The sequence below is a fragment of the Rissa tridactyla genome, chromosome 6 (genome assembly GCF_028500815.1).
Source record: "Rissa tridactyla isolate bRisTri1 chromosome 6, bRisTri1.patW.cur.20221130, whole genome shotgun sequence".
NCBI lineage: Eukaryota > Metazoa > Chordata > Aves > Charadriiformes > Laridae > Rissa > Rissa tridactyla.
The window spans coordinates 5,265,809-5,287,668 of NC_071471.1; the positions used below are offsets into that span (position 1 = coordinate 5,265,809).

Genomic DNA, 21,860 nt, shown 5'->3' on the forward strand with positions numbered 1-21,860 from the left:
TAATCACTTGACTCCTTTCTTGATTCTACTTTATAAGTCTGTGCCCCAGATCCTGATGATTTTCGATCTCCATCCCATAGGAAGGACCGAAAGAGTTCCCACCATTCTGTGTGCAATATTCTTCCCAGGAAGGCATTCCTCCTCACCACGCAGGCGTAGGGAGGATAAATACTTCCAACCTCTCTTCAGTAAGAAAAATCAGGGAATATGCTACCTCTTAAACAATAAAACAGCGCCTTTTAAAAATTAATACTTTGCTCATAGTGTTCTGGGCTTAAGTATCCTTTTTTCCATAGGCCAGAAAATAGAGGCAATTCCATCACAGAATCATAGAATTGTTAGGGTCGGAAGGGACCTTAAAGATCATCTAGTTCCACCCCCCTGCCCTGGGCAGGGACACCTCCCACCAGCCCAGGTTGCTCCAAGCCCCGTCCAGCCTGGCCTTGAACCCCTCCAGGGATGGGGCAGCCACAGCTTCTCTGGGCAACCTGGGCCAGGGACTCACCGCCCTCATGGTGAAGAACTTCTTCCTAACGTCCAGTCTGAATCATCCCAGCTCTAGTTTTAATCCATTCCCTCTAGTCCTACCATTACCCAACATCCTAAAAAGTCCCTCCCCAGCTTTCTTGTAGGCCCCCGTAAGATACTGGTAGGCCACTATAAGGTCTCCTGGGAGCCTTCTTTTCTCCAGACTGAACAACCCCAACTCTCTCAGTCTGTCCTCGTAGGAGAGGTGCTCCAGCCCTCTGATCATCCTCGTGGCCCTTCCCTGGACACGTTCCAGCACGTCCATATCTTTCTTGCAGTAGGGGCTCCAGAATTGGACGCAGTACTCCAGTTACTTTCAGTAACAGTCAGTTACGGTGAGTGCTATTGCTAGCGAAGCCCACAAGTGACACATCCTGAACCCCCTGATTTATCCCAAGTTAAACATTCTCCCAAGCAAGCAGTAAAAAAAATAAAAATAACCAAAAAAATTATCAGTATATCTGTGTAACAAATTGCTCTGATAAGAAATTTTAAGACCCGTGAAGTTTTTGCAAATTGTGTGTTTCGTTGTATTCATAAAGGAACATATTTGTGAGAACAGCTTCAGAGTTTGCCCACCAACATCCTTCAATTAAAATGCCTTCAAAAAAAACTCATTCTAGAAACTTCCTAGATATCAAATGCTGCCTATGAGTTAACTTTGCTAGTGTTACTTGACTGCCATCTGCTCTAGTTTAAATGCCTTCTCTAAGACTACTGATTCTGCTTTAAAATTCAGTATATTTAAACAGAAGGAAATTTAATCATCCGTTATCTGATAGTCTTTTATGGACTGATGCTTCTCAGCTCAGGTATCTTAGATATGTACCAGCTATAAAGCTTTTTCTTCTTGAAACAAGCCCCACATGTGCAACTATCCCCCCCCTCTCCACTAAAAGGACATTTATACCAGCATCTATAGAAAAAAAGGCAAGAAAGCATGAAGAAGTTAACTCTAAATTTCGGCACGAAGTTCATTCGCTCAGCTCGGCTGCTGTTCAGGTGCAGTATAAACCCCAGCCAGCTCAACGCTTTCAAGCTCTTCCAAGGTGCACAGATTTATTGTGCTACAGGAAGGTACCAAACCTTGTTCCTCATTCAGACATCCTCTCGTCTCCCTTATTCAAAGTGTGTGACCCTAAAAGACAAGAACGAGCAGACGCAGTGCCTGGGCTCCAGCCAAATACTGAAAAAACAGGATTTGGTAAGCACGCTTTTACAAAGAGCAGGCAAGCAGAAAAGTTCCTACACCATTGCAGGTGCAGCAAGCAAACCACACCAAAATAAAACTTCCCAAATTAAATTGCTCAGCTCTCTGTACAGACATCCTATGGCACAGCTAGCTGCCCTTCCACTTCATTCTCCAAGCTTTTTAGAGCTTGCTGTGGAGTACCTACAGGAAACCACGGAAATTCTTGCACCAAAAGGTTAATTATCGCTCCCTGAATCCCCACAGGAGTTACAAGTGGATTAGAAGCAGAAACAGAGTAAGCAGCAGCTCTGGAAGGGGCATGAAAGCATTAAATACAGTCAGCAGTAGTGGAAATTAAGTGTGGGAAACTTTAAAAGAAAAACAACAAAAAAAAGAAGCCAGTGCTAGAAATGCCATTTTGGGTAGTCTGGAAAGAGGGATTACTGTCAAGCTGGCAGAGCCATTCCTAGCTCTGCCCTGTGGAGCTCTGCAGCACTTACCCCCAGGAAGATAAAACAATTAAATGTTCCTATGCAATTGTCCGACAATACAGGAGTGTTTACTGGCAGAATTGCCTTTTGCATCACCCTCCAGCTGGCTGCTGGCAAAAGCGAAGGTGTTTTACCAGCTCCACTCCGCTCTTTTCTACATGTATAAGGACTTTTGAGAAAAAGCTTCTATCTGAGGCTGAGCATCCTCAGGTACAGCTTCTAGCACAGCTCTGCCACGGCTGAGGCTTCACATGCCCAGGAACACATAAGGGTGGGCAACAGCAAGTGCCCCCAGAGCATCTCATCAGAGGCTCCAAAGCACGAGGGACCGATCTGCGCCTGGCCAGGCTGCAGTCTGGAGAACCCCACGCGCCTCGTCTCTCACCAGCCGAGCTGGGACGCTTTCTTACTGCTAGCTTCTAATAGAGACTGTAATTACACCCTGGAAAAGCACATCTCCTTATAAAACTAGCACCTATTTATGGAGTAATAGGAATCACCTTTATTAAGGAAGTCATTCTTACGCGAATCAAATCTGAAGGCTGTTCCTGCCTGACAAGTAACTGAGATAAATCTCTTTCAACAAATACGTAAACTCTGCTTCTACAATACATAAGAAACCACGTTAAGAGTAATTAACGTAGTCCACTTGCTACTACTATATGCAAAGAGCAAGCGTTTATTCCAATTTCATTGCATTTTAGAACTGTACTTTTAAAAAGTGAAGACATCAACTAAAGCTTCAGGAAGAAGATGAAAACAATAAAGCATAAATGCAGCTAAGCTTTGCAACATACGAGGGCACATCCAGACTAGAGGCCAAAATATCTCACAGAAAACTGGCATTCCAACTAGAAGTACTCAGAGATTAGGCGATGAGGTCTACAAGCATCACCCAACAAACATCTGTGCAGAAAAGGAACCTGGCCCAGAACCGGTCCCCTGAGTCATATTTGCATAGCACGGCAAAAGCAAGAAGAAACGCACTTCCCACTACGTCGGTAATTTTTTTTACTCCAAAACATTAGATGAGAAGCTAGTTTAAAGGCAGTGGAGGCATCCGCCAAGCAAAGCTCCCGAATCGTCACTGATGGGGAAATTCAAAGACCGGACTTTGAGCCCCATCTCAAAGGAGGGCTCCAAAGACTTCATTTACTCTTTCTGTAATACAGAAGGACCCACTGAACAGTCTAACCTGACAAATGGTTTCCAGCAAGGAGGAAAAGGCATATTCAAGGAACAATTATCCTATCCAATATCAATAAGTAGTTCCTTCACTTAAGCATATTAATATAGGATTCGACTATAGAGCCATTAAAAGCTTGCTTTTATATTTTTTCAAGTTGAAGCACACTGCAGAGAAATGACTTCAAAAAAAAAATCATGGCATTGAAAATCTGTATCGTCCTGAGAACCCAGATAAGCAGAAGCTTAGAAGAAAAGCGGAAATTATTCTTCCTCTCGAGTTTGGTATAGCTCAAAACACAGCTTGGAGGGAGGAACAAATGACCAAGGGAATGAGAAGTAACAGAATGACATTTTAGATTAATTCATGAAGCACTGTGTATTGCTACCTTAGTTAAAATACTTTGCAGAAATGTCTCAAATCAGGAGGGAACGAAATTGAGTAACACAGAAAAATTGCTACGGTAGATGTTCTACAGAGAGAAACATTAACCCAAGATGACAGGTTCCGGAATCTACCGACTATCAGCCTGAACCTCCAGGCTGTATCCTGACAGGAAGGCATCGCTGTGGTCTTCTAATCATTCTACCTGCTTCTGATCAAGCTTATTAGAGAGTATCTCCCAGAAAAATACAAAAGCAACAATAAACTTGCTTTCCTTCAAAAGGCCACTCAAAATTCACTTCTGCTCCTCTGACGCTCATAACGAAGCGCAGGGTAATACACAGGACTGCCAGGATCAGCACACTTAGGTGAGCAAAGAATAGCAGGCATCACAGGACTCTTGTATTCAATTCTCCATTTCCTTCCCTTCCTCCTTTTTTTTTTTTTTTTTTTCTTCAATCTCAGCACTTTTGGTTTAAGTTTTTAAAACCTTATCACAGATACTAGCAAGATACCTGGACAACAGCTAGCACAAGCAAATCACAAGACTAACTTTGTACAAAGCTCTCAGATATGTGGCAGTTATAGTCATTATTTCAATCCCATTATCAATTGAAATTGATATATTCAATATTCAATGAACACACATGCAAATAATCACATTAAATTTAATCATACATTTAAAGCATTGCTTATAATGTCTTTCCAGCATAAAGGCAGATTGCTACCTTCCAGGAAATACTCTGCCCTCTCTATTCTTGCAGAAAGCCAGAATCCCCATCTTCAAAATCCCTTGGTGGCCCAGAAATACTTTCTTTAGACCAGCTGTTCCCTGCACAGCTCACTGACCTGCTGTGATCCATCGCCATTCACGATGTGAGGCATCATGGCTACCTCCCCGTTCAGCAACGGCGGCAGCTCCAGCGGAATTTGGTCGGTCATCATCATTGTGACGTACATTCATGGAGAATTTTCCTCAACGGGCTTCCTGCAAGAGAAGCACCAGTTAAAGACCCTGGAAAACCCACTTGTACTTTAGAAAGTCACCGGCATCCGTGTGGATTTTGCCGTTAAGGTGGCAACCTAAGCAGGACACCTGCTTTTGAAACAGGATGCACATGGGAACTCCATGCACTGAACAGAGGTTTTAATTGTTAGATCAAGAGCATGGAAAGTCAAGTTTCCATGCAAGGCTTCCAAAAACCAACTGGCCAGATTTCCACTCCTTCCCACGATTACAACCCCCAGCCCTCACCGCACAACCGAAAGGGGCAACTTCTGTGATGCTTCAAGTGAGATTTGCTCCCTTCCTAAAATTCATCATCCTGCTTGCTACCACAGCTCTTAGAACTACATCATCCGTGTGTTTAACATGTCACATCGGTTTCACTCAATATCCACAGTTCAAAGCCAAACACCTTTATTTTCTTTCTATGGCCCTGCCACCTGTAACACAACGAGAAGGCGCCTGACTTCCGCTTCATCACGATCCGAAGGAGAAAGTCTTCTGCTGGAGCAGCAGGGACAGCACATCCCCACACTCTGAATGCCTTGTGCCATACAGAGGACAACAGAAGATGATCTCACTTGAGGATTTGTGAAGAATCACACATCACTTCCAGCACAGCCTCCCCCTTCACAGCTAATTGATGTGATATGTAAGCATCACTAAAACCACAGGGAGACTGCTTCGTAAAAACAAGTCTTAATTCAGCATTAAGGGTACCGCCACACTGTTTTATGGGGCAATAATCCAGTTCTTTAGTGAATAAAATGGATGGCCTAATCACATTGCTTATCTGGACTCCTGCACAAGAACTCCTAAGCAAAGCAACCTTACAAGTCCAGCAGCCTCCTTAGTACCTCTCATGCCGGAGAATCCCAAAGCCCTCCCACATAATTTCACATACATCAAAAATTCAAGTTAGAAAAAAAATTTGCAGTATCAGACAGGTAATCAGCTGGCACAAGACCACCAGAGCATAGAGAGGGGAATTTTTGGCAAAGAGCAACAGGAAAACCCCTGCTCATAAGGAAAGAGTTGTGAGATCTAGCATTGACATGGAGCACTTGATTACAGAGCCATAAACCAGGAGGTTAACTCATCTGCTGCGGAGGGGACAAAGCGCTGGGCCATCCTCACCAGGGTTGGAGCATGCGGTTCTATGGATACTGCATGCTGCCAACCTAAGACCCCCATACTTGCTCTGCCCCCAGGTGCTGCTAGGCTTTACATTTAGATATTTATTTTTTTTCTTTTCAGTTTAACAGCTAAACCAATAGTTCGGTTGAAATACACTCTCTTCATTTTCATCAACCTCTTCCAGAGCTCATTGCAACTCCATCACCTGCAGAGCGACTTGATGATCAGAAACATCCACCTGAGCAGGAGCTGGTGCTCCAGCTCCTGAAGAGGACCACTTGTGTGATTTAGAGGTGATGGAGGTGCCCACACAGCCTGAATCACATCTATCCTTGCATTCTTATCACACAGGCCTCTTTCACATCTAAGTAGCAGGGGAAGACTAAAAGCATATTTGTTTTTCAGATGTGCAAACTTAGCCCTCTTACCTCCAGCCATACATCTCAAGACCAGTGTTTTAATTTAACTCGGTTACAAATTTAGCACGACTCTCACAGCTCTTTCCGATGTTCTCATCCGCGTGAAAACACCACTTTTCTAATCCTCACTTCACTGAGATATAAACAGAGGTATTCTATTTTCACCCACCTTTAAAATTAACTCCCTCCTTTTATTTCAGACTCAATTACAGGACAGAAGTTCGCAGAAAGCTTGAGACACAGTTGGCGAGAGGATGGTGCACCCACAGATGGGTTTCAAGTCCCATCTCCTGCCGGCATCAACTGCTTTGTCCCAGAGCAAGGCAGTGTTTTAGTCCTACTGTCACCTCCACCCTGCAGTACATACACCCATGGAGTAAGGACACTGGCTAAACACCCATGGTCCACAGGACCAAGCTCTCCGACCCAGCACAGGTCCATTGGTGACCAAGGTCTCCCTGGCTTAGTCATTCAAAGCTCGGACCCAACCGTTACACAGGCCACAGAAATCCATCCGACAGACCAGAAGCTTTGCTCAACGCATTTTCCCCCTGAAGTTTTGCAATATTTGGAGCTCCTTCCTAAACCTTTTGCTTCTCATTACTTCATAGTCTCAGGTTTTAATTTTGAGAAAGATCCAAGTCCACAACCCATATTCACAGGTATTGGGTTTTGGGGGTGGAAGAGAAGGAGTGGGGTAGTGGGATTTGGATTTTTTGAGATTTTGTTTGCTTAAAATTATTTTTTAACCATTTCTTAAATGCTTGGGATTAACAAAAGGACTGAAAAAGCCTAATACTGAACAACCACGAGAACATCGGAGTTCGCAGCCTTCAACGGAAACAGATCCATTTAGTCAATGGTCAGTTGCACCTCGAACTACATTGGTTATACACATTGTTATCTTTCTATAGTTTTTGTGTGTATACAGATATATATCAATATGTAAATACGGTTATTTTAAAAGAACACAACGTTCATAGGAACTATTTTAAACCTATGTAAAACAATATCCCCTCCCCCAAATAAATGACACATTCATCTAGTCTGAATCTGAAAGCCCCAGCTTTAATGGAGTTTAAGTGTCACGCCGATGCTATTTTCTTAAGGAAAAAAGCCAGACTGTAGCTTGAAGCTACATATTTTCCTAATAATATTTCCATTCCAGGCACAACCACCAATATGTTGAAATTTATTTGCTACATGTCATTATTTAAAGTTTTACAGCTGCATTCCTTTTGCTTTATTAATGGTTTGTCACTACAGCCATGTCTACACTTGCCTCACTTTAAAGGGGGGATGGGGGGGAAGGAAAAGAAATAAAAAGGGCTTCCTTTATTTGTCAGGTCTGGTACGACCCCGCCAGAGGTAACGCCAGCAACTGCACTGGCTACAAAGCACAGCTGGCCACAGGCATTTTGGTTTTAGCAGTATTTCACATAGATGTACGCCATACACGGTTAGATGAGACGGGGTTAAAACACCTACCATGGGACTGGCAGACTTCACGCCAAAGCCAAAACTTTTGGAAACTGGCTTCACGGACCTTTTCTTTTTTTTTTTTTTTTTTAAAGCTTATTTGCTCATCATCCATCCTACTTAAAAACAGATTTATTCGCCGCGCATTCACACCCCTCCTGAAACCTAGCGCTCCCCCTACCTCAGGGGATGCTCACATAAGCATATTTGATTAGTACAAAGCAGGTGAGGCCTGAACACAAGCACTTTCTTTTTCCTGTAAATTCAGGAACATCGATGGAAGAAAACACCAGACAAGGGCTCAAAGAGCCAGGTCATATTTCAGGATATGAGAACTCTTCCTTAGCTAAAATATGAACTGCCAAATACTAACCCACAGCTTTTTTTTCAGGTACTAACTCGAATTTGGGGTTTTGTCTAGAAAGCTGACTATATTTAAATTTAAAAAAAAAAAAAAAAAGATATTTCCTGTGCGTCTGCATTCCCTGGGTTTGGCTGGGATGGTCCACGGCAAGGCCAACATGGAGAGAGGCTACATCTCCCTGTCTAGCTGCCTCCAGGAATACGGGAAATCACAGCTTCCCATCTTGCTGTAGAGCAAGGAAGAAGAAATAACCATCCAAGTTTGATGTTTCTCTCCCCAAACCAAACTTCCAAACCTTTTGATGTTTTCAAGTTACGTTACAAACCTGATTTTCAATTCAGTGCTGCAGCCTTCTGCTGATCACCGAGATGACTCTGTTTCCTTAAATTAATTCAATATGTGAATTAGTAATACATAAATTAATTGCACATGGCACTGGTTATAAAATTAAAGCACACAGAAGAACAAAACGTAACTATCTAAAAACCAATGTCCATGTATGGTGAATTAATATGACCCAACGGGTTACATCAGAGTTCTTCTGAAATTCCAAAAGCGGCGTGAACCACATCAAGATACCCGAGTCCTACTTTTCCTAGAAGGTTTTACCCATGCTATTAAATGGGGCTATAAGCCAAGAACATTTTTCTTTGTGATTTTTTTTCCACCTTTTGTCTTTTACGAAGCCGAAGAACCTTTTCCAGCTACAGCAGGCAAATTCCGAGAACCTGGCAAAAGCAAGAGGAGTTGTGAATATTCGGTCCTGTGACCGCTCAATTTTTATTTCCCTGCAGCAGACCATTAAAAGCTACGGAACAAAGTGTTCTGCCTTTTTATCAAAATCATCTGGAATTACAAAAGTTGTACTACAAAGATGACAGTACTAAACGCATATTTGCGCCGTGCTTGCTTAGGGTTATTCTCTCTGATTCGAAAAGAGCCTCCTGCGCAAAGAGTAAGAAGCTGCACCACCTTCAATCCTAGCATTACTGTAGACAAGACTGGAAACACACAGGGTATAAAACTTTAGAAGGAAGAATTCTCCCTTTCCAGCTTAAAAAAATCCCACCCAACCACCTTACAATTTCAACATGATGAAGTTCACACACAGACGGTGCACGTACACACACAGTCCCAAACAGTGCGTGCAGCAATTCATAAACAAGCAAACAAGAACTCCTCAGATTTTTCCATGAGATTTGTCCTCAGGCATGACGAGCAATTTGTCCATGGCTCAGCCACCTCCCAGACCAGCTGTGACCACAGCCCCTTCCTGGCCACCAGCCACATCATTGACCAAGACAAGACCATTCATTTCCCAAGCTGCTTTCCATGAGGTTAAGCTCAAATGCTACTACTGGGCAACGGCAACCATCAGAGAAAGCCAGCAGCGCGCTGGTGCTCAACCTTCCCTTCCTAAACGTAGGATAAATGTCTAATTGTCCTCATCAGTAACCACAAGCTATCCTGCCTTTATAACAAACCCAGAAACTACATCTTATTCGCACGTATGGCACACACATCCAGTCCCACCCTAAAGAAAGTCGACCCAAAGCATTCCTTGTAAAGACAACTCAGACACTGAGAGTGGCTTCAAAGATGACAGAATCTGTAACCCACCAGAAGATAGTTTTCTTGAAACAGAAATTTTCTCCACTAATTCTTCAAATTCTCCAAAATTGTAAAAGACAACCCATTGAGGTTGGAGAAAGAGAGGCTTGTGTCAGAACCACGTATTTTAATTTCTTTCTTAAATATCAGGTTAGATAGCCTAATATGAGCTCCTTTCTACCATTATATTTTATATACATGTATGTATGTATGTATAAGAGCCTCTCTTCTACTATTCTGCATGTAACGGGTGATCTCCTCTTGCACAGTGGTTGAGGTTGGATTAATCCAACCCGTCAGGAAATTCCTTGCTAGTTTACAGAAATGGGAGAAGCCAGTCCAGGCATGATGTCAAAATCCAAGTTTCTGAATGATATAACTGATCTTAATGGCCAGCAGTCACATAAAAGGTGACTGCTTCTCCCCTCTACGAGCCATTTGCCCTGGCTGGTCTTGGGGCAAACGAGGTTCTGCAACGAGGATGTTCAGAAATTGGTAGTTTTCTGACCACAGAACGAAAGTATTTGTGATATCTGATCTGCATCCTCCAAACCACAACCTGACAGCACCACCAGCCCAAGCCCTCCACCGTCATCTGCACGGCTAGTTTGAATATAGATGGGTTCCCCCATCCGCTGTGCTCTATCGACCCTCAAACACTTGGGTTGTTATAACCGGGACAAGAGGAAGTAGGAGCTGCTTAAAATGGTTTTGTCACGGTTAAAAAAATATGTATGGAATCATGGGCTCACAGCAGAGGGAATCCCACTTAGCACCAAGAAGTCAAACACAGCTTTAGAAACACAGGCCCCCAAAACCCGGAAAACTCAAATAATAAGGATAAGGAATAAGGAAATTCTTTTGTATTTGCTGCAGCCATTACCTGCAGCACAGATTATTATTCCATAAAACGAAACATTCTGGGAACCATTTGCTATTTTCCAGGAGTTTGTAAGTCGAACTGAAGAATACTATCAAAAGCCTGGTATGTCGAATCACGTCACTGCTGATCATTGTTCAGTTGAAGAAACGGTCGCTTTTCCAGAGATATTTTGAAACTTATCTACCAGAGAAAAATAACTAGGGGAAAAAAAAACGCGTGTACGTACAAACAGAATATATATACACATACCCAAAAACTTATTTGTATGCAGACATCCTCAGACACTAGGAATTAAAATCCGTATCCCACGAGGAAGGCTCCAAACGAGAAATGCTTCTCCTGCACGTTATTTTTGACGCTGGTGTTTGTACGCAAGAGATGAAGGAGCTTACACGCAGCCCGGCTTTCCTATTGTATTTTGCATAGTACACGTTGAAATTTAACATTAATCAAGACATACATAACGCAATTATACATTCACTGAAAAGCAGAGCAGTAAACATAGCTGCTTTCAAGATACTCCTGCCATGGCTTGCCACTTGAATTGAAAAAGGAGTGGTAATAATTGTTCATGTAGAAAAGCCTCTTGAGACATGAGCAGTACCTGGAGGTATGCGCACAGATGGTTGGTCAAGGCACAAACAGTCTGGAATTTGTCTTGTCTGATGTGCGTTCATTAGTTTAGTTAAATCACATCCGTCTGAAGAGCGACTGCGACCTGAAAGCATTCTTTCCCTGTTTAACTGCAAACACGGTAGATTAATTTGAAAGCAGCCAAACAGACAGGCTTCTCCGTAACAATTTTGATGAAATACATGCAATTTTAAAAATCCGTTGTGACAAAGAAAACGGATTAGAGGGAATGCATACCTACAAAGCTGGCTGGCATTTTACAAAGAGGTAGTAAAACGTCTGCCGCTTGTTCTCTGGGCTGTTTCACAGACAACAAGGCCACCAGTAGCTGGATCCTGGCTCCAGCAAGCTGGAAAGCATAAACATCCTCTCAAAACTTAACCACGGTAATTATTCAGTGGGTTTATTCCCCTCTAATTTATTTTTGGTTTATGTAACAACACATTTCAACGTCCATGGTACATTCCATCTCTAAAGATGGAATCATCAGCAGTGTTCAATTCTATAGGAGGATCGAGGAAAGTCAATGGTGTTTTTCCCCACTCTGGGGCGAGATTATTAAAGCAGCTATCCGAAGGGTAGTTTGCAGTTATTTAGACCTATAATTTGACCTCACGTTTTCAAGACTTGAAACTCCATTATTTTAAAGAACAACAATTTTGACCTTTCAGAGGAAATTTTTATAGTTTTGGAACAGCAAACTTTTACATATTTTTATAGATAAAAATATATATATTTTTTTTTATATATATATATATATAAAAAAACCCTAATATATCTAAAAAAGAGGCCCTAGCTCAACCTTGGGATGAAATGGAATAACCAAATAACTTCAAACGGGCCCCAAAAGTGAGCATCAGGAATGGGAGATGAGGTCAAACGGCATCATGCAGGAGTGTCTTCTTTCCCAAGGCAAGTAGAACTAATCAGCATATAATAGCTCTGATGAAATACCAGAATAAAGCAAGCTGATGCACAAAGGAGTCTTTTACCAAAAGAAAACTTTACACCACCAGTTTGGGTTTTTTTCTCCCCTGGTTTTCCGGAGGGGAAATCTTGTGAAAACTTGCGTAGGAAAAGCCAGCCCAGCCTCCTCCCAGCACCGCGCACGTGCCCCGAAGGCAGTCATAGTCGAATGAAAACGTAATGGTACTAGATTGAAGCGAATAAATACACTAGAAGTGAAATAGATCTCCCAAAAAAATGGTATTAGGCTTATATTAGCTACAGCTGAGCAGAAAGCCAGAGGCAGACGAGCTAATCCGATGACTTCCCAACGTTCTCCCTCCTGCAAACAGCGTTACGGCAGTGAATTCATCTGCTGCTCAAAAATCAATTCTACAAAAAGCGAACACCCCCCCGTTACAGCTCGCACCAGGGACCGAAGGGCCAGCTCCAGAGAGGAGACTTGTACACAACTCACTGTCACCATCCAGGTTTTTTCTGTCCTTTTTCTTCCAACCTAAAAATTAAAGTTAGTCATTTTGGCTATTTATATTCCTTTCCTTCTTCCAAGGCTTCACACCTTTCTTTCCTCGCCTTCCTCCATATTAATCACAACAGAGAAAGGGGATTCACAAGGGATAGATCTGCAAAAATAGGAAAGTTTTCAGGCACACAGTTCTCCCAGTATTTCACAGCATTTCTTCCAAGCAGTAATAGGCTGAGGTTAACTCTTCTTGCACAACGGTGGCCAGTTTGTTTTGGTTTTTTTTTCTCATTGTTTTTTTGTGTTATTGTTTCTTTACATTTTCCGTTTTGATTTTTTACATTTAGAAGTGCCTGATCATAAAGTTTGCTCTGGCACAATTTGTTTTAAATAGCAACTACTTTAAACATTTTTGTTGTTGTTGTTGTTAAAGGGAAATTAATTGACGCAATTCTGAAAATACAAGCGGTAACGAACATTTCAAACTAATTTAGTCCTGCTTTTCCACCCTCGCAGAAACATTTGAGTAAAGAGTTCTGGGTGCCGATCAGTCGGCAGCTGTACAACACCCCACCACCTGCCCTCGGCATCTCTGCGCTTTCCTAGAAGGCCAGAAGCCACATCAAGCAGGATGGGCACGAAGCGGGACCTCTCTGTTTCAGAGACATCCCCCACTGGTCGGCAGGAGAAGACGGAGCTCCTGCAGCTGCGGAAGGTCCCTCCGTGTGCCGGGGCGAGGAGGGGAAGACGACAGTGCCCCAGCGGCTCTCCATCCCACAGCACAAACCGCTCCCCTAACGGCAAAAGGACATTTTGTGCAAGAGACAACATTGCACGTTTCCTAATTAAAATAAAGTGAAATTGTTCACAAATCTGAACTATGATGTTCCAAAATTTCCACCTTCCACCCCCCATCTGCCGATAATCCTTTTCAGGTTCCCTGCACTCTATATTGCCTCTGACAAAAGCAGTTTGCAAATTAACTTCACAGCATCACAGATTTTCATTTTCAGTAAGCTCAAACACTGTTTCAAGCAAACACCAAGTTATTCCGAGTATTTGCTTGAGGAGGAACAAACCTTTTCAAAGCAGACCTACACCAGTCTACAATTTGGCCTCTGATCCTGCCCACGTTTGCATTAGGGCATGTCTTCATGCACTCTTAATAGTTTTATTGGTGGTATGCGTAAGTACTGACCCCCCCAGATCAGGGCTGTGACCCCCTGCAGATGCCCAGGGGCACAAGAAAAACCTCTACACCAAGAGAAGTTCTCGCACAAAGGTGCAAGTCAGATAGTGTGTGTGCTTCATCTGTTTGCTTTCTTCCTCCCTTTAATAGCCAAAGTATTAATCACTGTTAGAGGCTGATAAGCGATTTGGCAATAAATACCCTCCCCTTCCACTCGGCGCTCTCAAATAATAATTGCTCCGCAATAATATCACAAAGACCTTGGTTATCTCTTCTAGAGCTCCTAAATCCACTGAAATCAATGGGGTGGGTGGTTTTGGTTTTTTTTAAACCACTAATTAAACTATGAAAAAAAACAAACAAACGAAAAAGAAAAGGATCTCTATCCTATCAATCTGCAGCGCTTGAAAAGCCCGCATACCAGAGTCCATTTACTACAAGGTCTCAGCACACCTTTGTGCAAGGCAAACTTTGTTGTTGTGGCCACTGGCCGCTAAACCTGACTCCGGGCTGAGGCTGGGCTGACAAAGTGGCTCATTGTGTTATTGTGGGAAAGGGCTTGGGAGAGATCTCCCACTCAGCGCCGGGATTCCAGAACAGGCATTCACACCGAGCGGCCGCTGCAAGGGAGCGCCTCTGGAGAGCCGCGGGAGAAGTTTCTCATGTAGAGGGAAAGCTGAACCCATTATCATCATCGCGCTCACAGGAGCTAGAGTGCCTAAAGTGCACGATTAACCAAAAAAGAAAAAAACACGAAAACAAAACAAAACAACACAACCCAAACCCCACCATCCAAACCCCATCACTCTAGAATTTTTCAGCATCAGGAGAAAAAGTTCATTTAAAGTTTTGTTTCGCCATCCCTTCACCTTCACAGAGCATCAAATAAATTTTGCAAGAGTTTTATTTTTACTTTTCTGAACTGCTTCATGAAAAACAATATAGTATAGTACCTAGGAAGGGTTCTCTTCATTTGAAATAGACAGGAATTTATTAAAAAAAAAAAAAGACAACAAAAAACAAACCACCATCCGAAACCCAAAAAACAAAAAAGAAAACCACACGCACACACACAAAATCATCAAATCATTGTTCAATCATTTTCAATGGAGTAATCTCGGTATGCAGCACCTTACAGGAAAGGAGCCTCTCCTACTCCAGGTATCTGATTTTTATCTCTGCTGACAATAATGTGTGAAGGAACCAAAACCACCCAATCTTTAAGTGCAACAGAGCACTGAGGGATTTTGTTCTCCTTAAGGTGGGAGGACACGGGGTCTCTATTTATCTAGACAGAACACACTGAATCTCCATCATGCCAAACATGCCAACGACGCAGCTGTAAAGCTCGAGTTATCTACGAAATGGTTTAAAAAGGTTTAATTTTGGTTTAATGGTTTAAATGGTTTAAAAACCTTTGGATTTTGTTACCTGTCCGAAATGGGACACAGTTTGGAGGAGAAATGAAGCTCTGTCGATTCAGGAGACAGTCCAGTGGGGTTACCAGCGCTGGGGTTCTCTGTATCCGATTTAATCCTGAATCCTCAACCCTTCTAAGTAAGTTAATTCCCACTCTCTGCCAATTCATTCAGGCAATGGAAGGCCAAAAAGTATTCTCAACAAAAATAAATCGGTATTGTTCTTTGATAATAAGCACCACAGTGAAGTACCAGACAACTTGCATTATGAAATGGGAAATCAACATTATTTTTAAAAAATGACACCAAACCCAGCAGCATTGGCTGAAGGGCACAGGGCCAGGGAGACAGGCGACAGCCCACATCCTACAGCTCCTACTTATAGCAGTTACTCATTAATAAGTTCTAACTCTCTGTTAATTAAAATTTCCTAATATTTCACCTATTGACCTTGATACTACAGCTTCCAGCGCCAGGAGAACACGAAGAGGTAACAGCAGTACTGAAAGGTTATTAACACACCTTACACTTCAGAAATTCTTCATCATGTGAAAAATAATTAGATTGATGAGAATTCTCCTAAAAACCTAGAACAAGCAGCACGCTCCTTCCAGTTCACAGCACATTGCTCATCAGGCTCCTTTGCGAATAGCCCCAAAAGGCTGAATCGAAATGTAACCCCATCACTTCTGGTTCTTTGGGGTTTTTAATTACAAAACAGCATCCACAATATCCTACCCTACAGCTTTTAGCTCCGAGATAGAGAAAACGTTACGGCAGCTTGGTGTTACTGTGAGCTTGGGATGAAAGGTAGGAAAATAGAGGGAAAAAAAGAGGAGGAAATGAAGCAAGAAAACAATGTGTTCTTAGACTAGGTCTGCAGATGGATACCCTGGGTTTCTTGTTTCCTAAAAGCTTGGAGGACATGACATAGCTGTGACCATCCAAGCCTGCGCAGACTCCATTGAGGATAAAACAGCCCGCATTAACCCTAAAAATGAACCCTGAGGGAAGGCAGCTCAGGTGCTTGATGAGACACAGCTGGACACCCATGGGGGCAACACCGCTGCAGGCTGGGGACATGGCACCACGCACTAGGAAGCTCACACAACTCTGCAGAAAATGAAGTTTTAAAGATAATGAATAATTAAGAGGCCTCAAAGAAAGCAAGGGAAAGTTCTTTTGAGAGAGTCAAGAGGCACATATACAAGACAACAGTAAGAACCAGAACTTGAGCTAGGTAAGGGAAGGTTCCCCAATTCCAATTTCTCCACAAACGGCAATATTTTTTTAATGCAAGCTTATTATTTAATCACAAAGGAGACAGTCATGCTTCTTTGTGTTTCCCTATTGATACAATCACACACAGCTCCAATGAAGTCAATTAAATCCTTGCAACTGAAGTTAGCTTTCCACATCCTTTAAATGACACAACTCTAGTCAAGCAAAAAACTTGAACGGACAAGCAGCAGAAAGCAAACCAAGTTTCAAGCTTCATTCCACATACAACTGCAGTTTCATTTTCCCTTGTTACACTTGGGAGAAATTAATTTCCACAGATGCGCGTCCAACTTCAGAGGTGGAAGAGACTAGAGTCAATATTCAAATACACTTAAGAAATCCACGGAAGGGAAGACGCTGTACTCCATAGAGGTGAGCCGTGAGAAGGTTGGTCTTACTGAGCATCAGTGGGGTTTTGATAGGAAAAAAAAAAGAGTTCCTGACTCAAGACAAGTGCAGTTTTATTTCTGCTCTGTAAGTGAGATTTCCGAGTACGTCCCTCCCTCTCACCATCTCCATGAGTGCATCCCCATGGATGCAACACACTACTCATTTCACACAAAATCATTTTGACTTTTATGATGGCTCACGCTTATCCACCCAGTGGTAAATCTCTAGCGACAACCATTCACAGCATTTCAGTTTTCTGGAAAGAAACGTTAAAAAAACCCCAAAAACTCATTATCCCACAAATATTTCATTTGTAACTCTAGCTGGAATTCAAAAATTAAAGTATCTGTGAAAGGCAGATTAAAAACGAGCTTGGCATCTTAAAAAGACGCAATTGTGAATCTCAAGAAATGGACTTCGGCTTGGTTTGCACACGGGGAGAGGAGAATGACCTTCAAAAAGGTAATGGTTTTGGAGAGTTGGGGAGAAGGTACAAATGATACGGAATTCACAGAATGCCAAGAGACAGATGACAACAAAACATGCAAGTCACACGAATATAAGAAAATCCCCCTCAAAACTCCAGTGGGATGTGTCCAAATTAGACAAAGACTGAACCTACAAGAAAGGCCAGTTCTTTTAAGAGTCTGTTTTTACAGTATCTTGCATAAATACAAACCACTTCTTCACCACCACGTTTCCTGACAGTCTTCAGTATTCAGCTTATCCTGAACATGCACTTCACTTTGCCCATTGCAAGAGAAGTTAATTCAAATCATGCTGGAGCAAAGAACGTTACACTACGTTTATGTCCTTTTAGAAGGAATCCCGCGTCAAATATAAATAGGGGTTGAGAGCATCTTATCTGCGACAGCGGAAGCAGAAATTTCAAAATATCAGCAAAACCAGGTGTCAGTCTGCAGAGTTCTGCCGACAGCCCGACGGCATTAGCGCAGGAACCAGTTTTCCCAGTGAAATTTAGTTGTGCTCAATTTTACCTGAATTATTTAACTGACACACAACCCAAAAAGGTTTTATTCCACCACTTTGACAGCCAGGGGAGCGCTATCAGGGCACGCTCACTTTGTGTGAATAAGCTGGAACACCCAGGTGCTATCACCGAAAGTACGGCACAATCTCCATTCTTTAATATTTACATTCTGACCCAGTTCAGTCACATTTTGGCAGCGCACAGCAGAGCGGAGCCCATACCGATACCCACCTTAACAATACTGTACGCGGTTAATCAGTGACAACAGTCTACCCATTAACCCCAGTTGTTCTTCCACCAAAAAGCTTCACAGGTCTCACAGATTCAGGTGGGTTGCAGTTTGTTCCCTAATTTCTAGGGGGAGGATACATATTTTCTCCATCATTTGACATCTGCTTTAAAGAAATAAGTAAAACTAACTGGTATTATTCACTACCTACACCATACCATATTCGTCTCGGGGCAGGGGAGGAAGATGACTTGTCTTTAACAAGAGTCTCGATAATAATGGTCCCATGTAGAAAAAAGCGCTTCTGCTCTCTCTCATATTCCTCCTCCAGTCCTTAACCAGAACGCCAGGATGGTACAGACGAACAATTGGGGTGTTCAGAGTTGTTTTAAGCTGCTGGTGAATACATAAATAAGGGAACGTGCTGCAGGGAAACCCCAATATCAAACAGCTCTTCAGCATCCCATCCTCCTCCTGATGCTCACTAAGGAGATTCCCTCATTCTTAATGAATTCTGACTAATGTTTTCCATTGCCCCAGATTAAACTGCAACTGTAAGATTTTTCTCTAATTTTGTTCTGGGGGCATCAAGCCCTGTTACAAATAATGGAACTCGCAGCTTGCCGGGTGTACCTCCTCGCCACACCACGGGTGCCAGAGACACCTTGCACTTCGTAAAGCAGCTGCTTAGAGCACCCCGTACATCAGTTGAGTGCTGCAGCTCTACACCAAGAGGTAATCGCTGCCCATTACAGTTTTAAATACTCAAAAGTCAGTAAAATGAAATGCAGCACCATTACAAGTCACTTTACTGTCAGCATCCTCTGTGTTCAAGGAAGAGCAGAACAAGATTTGTTATCATGTCAATCAGAAGCTCAACTGGCTACAACTTTTGTCGCTAAATTTGAACTCTGGTAGCTGAAGAGCAGGTGGATGCTCTGATTTTCCTCCTTCTCATGCATATATATTACTGGTGCAGAAATCTTGGAAGAGTACTTGATCGAAAGTAATGAACGAGATATTCACTCTCACCTAAACTGAGCAAATGATAATATGTTTATTATTACGAACACGCTGAAGTACATCCGTCTTGAAGGCTGCTTCTGAATACTGCTTGAATTGATTCAATTAAAAGTCATTTTGCTAGTAGTAATTTCCTTCTTGTGACAACCACTAGTGCATTGAGTCTCTTTTTTGTCAGATATCAAGGAAGTATTTATGCGAATAACAAATAAAGAGAAAGCGTTAGTGCAACCACCAGCTGCATTTACTTATAGTGTAAATGCCAAAGCATCTTTGGGTTGTAAAAGGATTAAGAATTCCTGAAGATTAACAGCAAACTGATCAAAAATGCAGAAACGTGGTGGTATCTAACAGCAGAGCTACTTAGCCAGTAAACTGACAGAATTTTTAGACCAGCTAACAGACTGGAAACCCACTCTCAGAAGCCACCCTTCCCTCTCTAGGAAGGATCACTATGGGAAAAACATGATTTAGTGCAGTTTAACGTTATAGACCAGCTGTCAGATCTATAACTGAGACAATAACCGGGATCTACATTTGTCATCAAGTTACTTACCCGCTGGGAAACCGGTCATGTAGAACTAAAGCAAGTGAGCTCCCTATCCCAAATATAAATAGGTATGGCAGACAAAAGGGTAAAGTCTTTATTTTAGACTTTATGTTAAATTTAGTAGACCAGAGTCAAACACAAGGTAGAGGTCACAAAAAGATTTTTTAAATCATATCAAAAAACCCAGTGCTGGATCTAAACTTTGGTATTTAAAAGCATGCCAGTGCCTCAAAAACAAACAAACAAAAAAAAACCCAAACCAAGAGGTGGGCTCCGTTTAATACAATAGTGTCAGGCCACCATTCATCAGTACAATAAATCTGATATCTACTTTTACAGCTTCATCTCCTATAGTCTACATTCATGGTCTTACTCTTCCCACACCTATCACAGAGGTTTGAGATCATCACGTAAGTCGTGAGCTATGTATGTATACACACATATATACATGTTCATCTACATAACGGCTATAATTACCTTATTTTATCGCAAGATTCTTAGAACACTTAAACTATATGCAGGAACAAGTGAGTTCAAAAGTATTGCTAAAGAATAGAAAGCAAATTGGTAAAAAGAAGAAAAATAATAAAAAAAAAAAATCTCAATTTCTCCTGGATTTAAGCTGCTGAAAAAGCCTGTAGGCTGTCAGTCGGAAAGCACAACACACCGATGCCCCAAAGCCTTACACACACTGCCTTCGGGAACGGCGTAGCGGGGAGAGCAGCTCCTGCCACTGGCACATACCAAAGATTCCACATCATTTTTGCACCACGAAAATGTTCTCACTGACTTGGATTTCTGTTATAACACGTTAGTCCAGCCTCAAAAAGTGCAATCTCAGCGTGGTAAATTGAGCTGGTTTAGGAGGCCTTCTCTTGGGCGTTGAGGATGCAGAGAAAATGAGTTAAGAAGTTTAACACACACCATAATCCTCCTATTTCCAAAACAAAGTCCAGCTATAAACACTGAGAACGCCACACACCTACCAAATTCTTTTTATTAGCATAAGGAAGACAGGAACGAGGATTAATGCTTCACCTCTTCGTTACACTGGCTTCTTTCTGTAAGTTTTACTAAGTTTCTAAATGCATGCTGCTAACCTTCAGATACGTCTAAAGGCAAAATAATCCTTTATGAAAGTACTTGTTGCTAGGAACACACACAAAAAAAAAAAACACAAAACAAAAGGAAACTATGGTAAACAATAACTTATCATTGTATTTAATAGCTGTAGGTCTTTGTTAGAAACAGCTATCCCAGAATACACAGCCACGTTCATGAGATCGAGTGAATTCTATCTGAAGTTTACAGAAGGAAGCAAATACAAACACTCTCAAAGGTATTTTCATAGCAGGAAGCTCCAAGCACTTCTCTGCTGCTCCGGCGGCTGCCTACCCCGGTGGCTAGTGGCCCAGCAGTGCTGCAAGCCAGCCCTGCAGGCAACGGGGAGCAGGCGGCAGCGGTGCTAAATATGCGTTACTTTCACTACAGGATTAACCAGCTCACAAATCACCAATTAAACCCTGCTTTCTGATTTAGGCTTTAATTCATTACGGATGCAAAGGCAAGACACGCAAATAGAGCCTGGTGGAAGTGAGTCTGGAGTGCTTCGCTCCAGCTGCCCCCGTCCCGAGGCTCAGCCCTCCTTGGAGATAAATGTCTTTTTAATCAAGATGTCCAAAAGTCTCTTTTTTAAAAAAATTAATGGCTAGTTGCTGTACATAAATGCAAATCAGTGACTATTCAATATGCAACTAGGCATGCTGGTGGTTTACCGCTAGAGAAAAGGTCCATATTTTCCAGGTTTCCAAAGCTTTCCTATTTCTTCACTTAAGATGAGAAAACTAGAAACTTTTCATCTTCCGCAACACGTGAGTTTCCCTCCCCGCTTCCACTTTGTGGACTTTCTGCCAATAGCATTGTTGAAAAGTAAATTCTTGTGGACAGGAAATATCCTAAGCAAAGGATATCCAGCTTTATGATACTTAAAATACTACGCATTCCTCCTTATCTGCCACTGCGCAGGCCAGTTGTCGGGTGTGTGACG

General features: G+C 42.3%; 1 protein-coding gene across 1 annotated transcript in view; it reads right to left on the reverse strand.

Annotated features, from left to right (window-relative positions):
• FNDC3B (fibronectin type III domain containing 3B) overlaps positions 1-21,860 on the reverse strand; it is a 213,803-nt gene that overhangs the window by 169,672 nt on the left and 22,271 nt on the right. The window contains exon 2 of the mRNA XM_054204807.1: positions 4,631-4,769. Within this exon, the coding sequence (XP_054060782.1) occupies positions 4,631-4,741 (111 nt within the window). The 5' untranslated portion in view covers positions 4,742-4,769. The remainder of the gene's footprint in view (positions 1-4,630; positions 4,770-21,860) is intronic.